Source organism: Bison bison, unplaced genomic scaffold, assembly GCF_000754665.1.
Source record: "Bison bison bison isolate TAMUID 2011002044 unplaced genomic scaffold, Bison_UMD1.0 scf7180017864050, whole genome shotgun sequence".
Lineage (NCBI taxonomy): Eukaryota > Metazoa > Chordata > Mammalia > Artiodactyla > Bovidae > Bison > Bison bison.
Window position 1 is genome coordinate 3,136,950 of NW_011494622.1, and position 3,359 is coordinate 3,140,308.

Below are 3,359 nucleotides of genomic sequence, written 5' to 3' on the forward strand. Positions count from 1 at the left end.
CCAGGCCTCCCTGTCCATCACCAACTCCCAGAGTCCACCCAAACTCATGTCCATCAAGTTGGTGATGCCATCCGACCATCTCATCCTTTGTCGTCCCCTTCTCCCACCTTCAGTCTTTCCCAGCATCAGGGTCTTTTCAAATGAGTCAGCTCTTTGCATGAGGTAGCCAAAGTATTGGAGTTTCAGCTTCAACATCAGTCCTTCCAATGAATATTCAGAACTGATCTCCTTTAGGATGGACTGGTTGGATCTCCTTGCAGTCCAAGGGACTCTCAAGAGTCTTCTCCAACACCACAGTTCAAAAGCATCAATTCTTCAGTGCTCAGCTCTCTTTATAGTCCAACTCTCACATCCAAACATGACTACTGGAAAAACCATATCTTTGACTAGATGGACCTTTGTTGGCAAAGTAATGTCTCTCTTTTTAACACACCAGAAAACCTTCGTATATGTGTGACACTTAGTTTTAAAACTTACCTCAAAAGTACTGCTTCTATATCAGGTAGATTGAAGGACTTTCTCCAGACCTTTGTGTACCTTCTAATTCAATTCATCTACTTTGAATTAATATTTTTCCTTGTTTTTGTGTATATGTAAGAGATTTAAAAAAAAAATAGGGACCATACTCCTTTTCAAAATACACCTGTGAAAGCTGTGAATTAAGAATTTATCACCCTTTGAAGTACTAAACAAAATGACAAGAGTTACTTTTTTTTTTTTAATTTTAACACAGAGTGAAATTGTGTTGGTTGACACATCAAAGGATAGATATCTATAAATAAAATATGGGCATGTTTCCTCGCTGCCTAAAACGTACATAGGATTTCAAAGAGGTTGAAAAATTAGGGAAGTTTTCTTTTTCTGCAAAGAAAAGTAGCTAATTTTTGTATTGGCACCTTGCAGGGTGTGCTGAGGCTCTGAACACGGGAGATTGGTTTTGATGTCTGTGGAGTTCTTTCACGCACGTGGCTGGCTCCGTTTGATCCCTTGCACAGCCTTAGCAGGTGGACATGGCAGGATTATAATCACCATTTTACAGATGAAGTCAGGAACCACAGTTAGGTGACTTACCGTGAGGACACGCCAGTAAGCAGCCCACCCCAGAACTGAAACTGTGGTGATTTCCTGGGTCCTTTTCTGCTCTTTTCAATGATGTCTAAAGACCCTGACGTAGACAGTATGTTTGATGTGTTTTTAAAATGGCTTACTCAAGTACACAATCCCATAATACTTGGATTTTTTTTTTCAGTCTCATAAAAACTTGTTCTGCTGAATGTGGATTAAGTTTCATGAAAATCCAGTTGCAGGTGATAAGAGGTGCTGTCGATGGAAATCACTTTTATGTCTTTTGCTTGCTCAAAGGGTTAAGCCAAGATTAGCTCACACTGGGAATATGGACACTGGACTAATTTGTTTCTTAATCGCCAGAATTCTCATCAAAATGAGATTGGAATTCTTGTCACTGAATATGATTTCAGAACAGTCCTTACCAAATTCCATGCTCAGATGATCTTTCCTAATTCCTGTTATTGTTGTCAGATGTTTTAGTAACGGAAGCGGAAGTCACAAGCCTGCAGAAGGATCCTTACTCTTTGCTCATCTCCTTTGTTTTCTTTTCCTCCCCACTGTCTTTCCCTAATTTGTGAGTGTGAGGGTTTTTTTACTCATTTAAGAAAATTTTAGAATACCAGAATTCTACAAGTTCTAGTAACACTGGCCATGTGGACATCTCTCCCCCTTCACTCAGTGGCTGTGGATGGCTCTGACCATTTTCCTTCTGATGGGTGGTTCTGTTTTCTCTGTGTTGAGTTCATTTGGATTTCACAAGGGAAAATAATAAGAATCTTTTTATTTTCCCTTCAGTTTCTATGCTTATCGTAGTTATGTCGAAAATAAATTTATTTCTCTCTTTTTTTTTTTTGTCTAGATTGAAATTGGAAGAGCAAAGGAAAGCGCTGCTACAGAAACTTGAAGAAACTACTAAATTAACTACATGTTTGCATTCACAACTTAAAAAGTAAGCCTGTTTGGTTCTTGAAGGGAAAATTTTTCTTGGCTACCTTCAGGCATGTTGCAATTCTGCTTCAATTACCCCCTCTTTATTTTTGATGACTTAAAAGTAAGAAAATAGTTATACTGGTACAGTTAAAACCTGGATGACCAGATTTAAAGTTGGAGAGACTTGTTTGTTTGCTTTCATGAACCCCAGGGTCCTGTTTGGAAGCTGTTTGCAATGTGTTGGGAAGAAGATATATTTGAATGATCAGGACATACTTAGGAAAATAACACATTTCTGCACATCATCCCTTCTTTTAAAAAGGGAGATTTGCCCTAAAATAGCCACACATTCACTTCCAAAATATACACAGAAAGAGGAAGAAGGGGAGTGAGCTTAGCGGCCTTTGTCTTTAAAAGCTGGCCTTTTCCTCTCTCACAATAAAAGATTTCGTTCTTTAAGTAAAGTTATTGCATTAACCCTTCATACTGTTTACCTCCACACACACACTTTTATATGTTTTTAGTTGCACAGTTGCGTCTGGATATTTATGCAGATAGATTTATCAATAGATGTTTGATCCCTTTTTTAAATTTTTTGTAAACTTTTACACGAGGAGGAGTATTTTTGGTAAAAGTAGAATTGCTCCTTAAAGAGCCTTTAGAAAGCCGGGTTGGAAACGTTCGAGACTGGGCATGGAAACGTGTGGTGTGCCAGCAGATGCCCTTACCCGGTCATTGGCCTTGATCTTTGGCATCACTCAGTTCCTTCCTTCTCTGCCGAAGGAGCCAGCAGGGGCTTCCATCCACATCATTGAAGTTTCTTGTTTTGTTTTTGTTTTATTTATTTATTTATTTTGGCTGTGCTGGTTTTCCATTGCTGCGTGGGCTTTTCTCCAGCTGTGGCAAGCAGGGTCCCCTCTCTAGCTGCTGTGCTTGGGCTGCTTGTGGCAGTGGCGTCTCTTGTCACTGAGCACAGGCTCCAGGGTGCTGGGCGTCAGTAGCTGCAGCCCCCGGGCTCAGTAGCTGTGGCGCGCAGGCTGCGTGGCTGCTCAGCGTGCGGGGTCTCTGCTGCTGAGCCGCCAGGGAAGCCCACGTCCAGGCTCTCACCGTGCTCCTTCCCCTCCCAGCCTCTCCGCCAGCACACTGTCCGTGTCCTCCGGAAGCAGCCTGGGCTCCCTGGCCTCCAGCCGGGGGTCCCTGAACACGTCCAGCAGAGGGTCGCTCAACTCCCTCAGCTCCAGCGAGCTCTACTACACCAGCCAGGGCGACCAGCTGGACGCGGATTATCAGTACAAACTGGACTTCCTCCTGCAGGAGAAAGGCGGCTACATGCCTTCCGGCCCCATCACCACCATCCACGA

General features: G+C 42.5%; 1 protein-coding gene across 1 annotated transcript in view; it reads left to right on the forward strand.

Annotated features, from left to right (window-relative positions):
- The window catches only part of WWC2 (WW and C2 domain containing 2), a 68,196-nt gene that overhangs the window by 33,745 nt on the left and 31,092 nt on the right, over nt 1-3,359 (forward strand). Inside the window, exons 9-10 of the mRNA XM_010835815.1 lie at nt 1,928-2,017; nt 3,126-3,357. Of these exons, the coding sequence (XP_010834117.1) occupies nt 1,928-2,017; nt 3,126-3,357 (322 nt within the window). The remainder of the gene's footprint in view (nt 1-1,927; nt 2,018-3,125; nt 3,358-3,359) is intronic.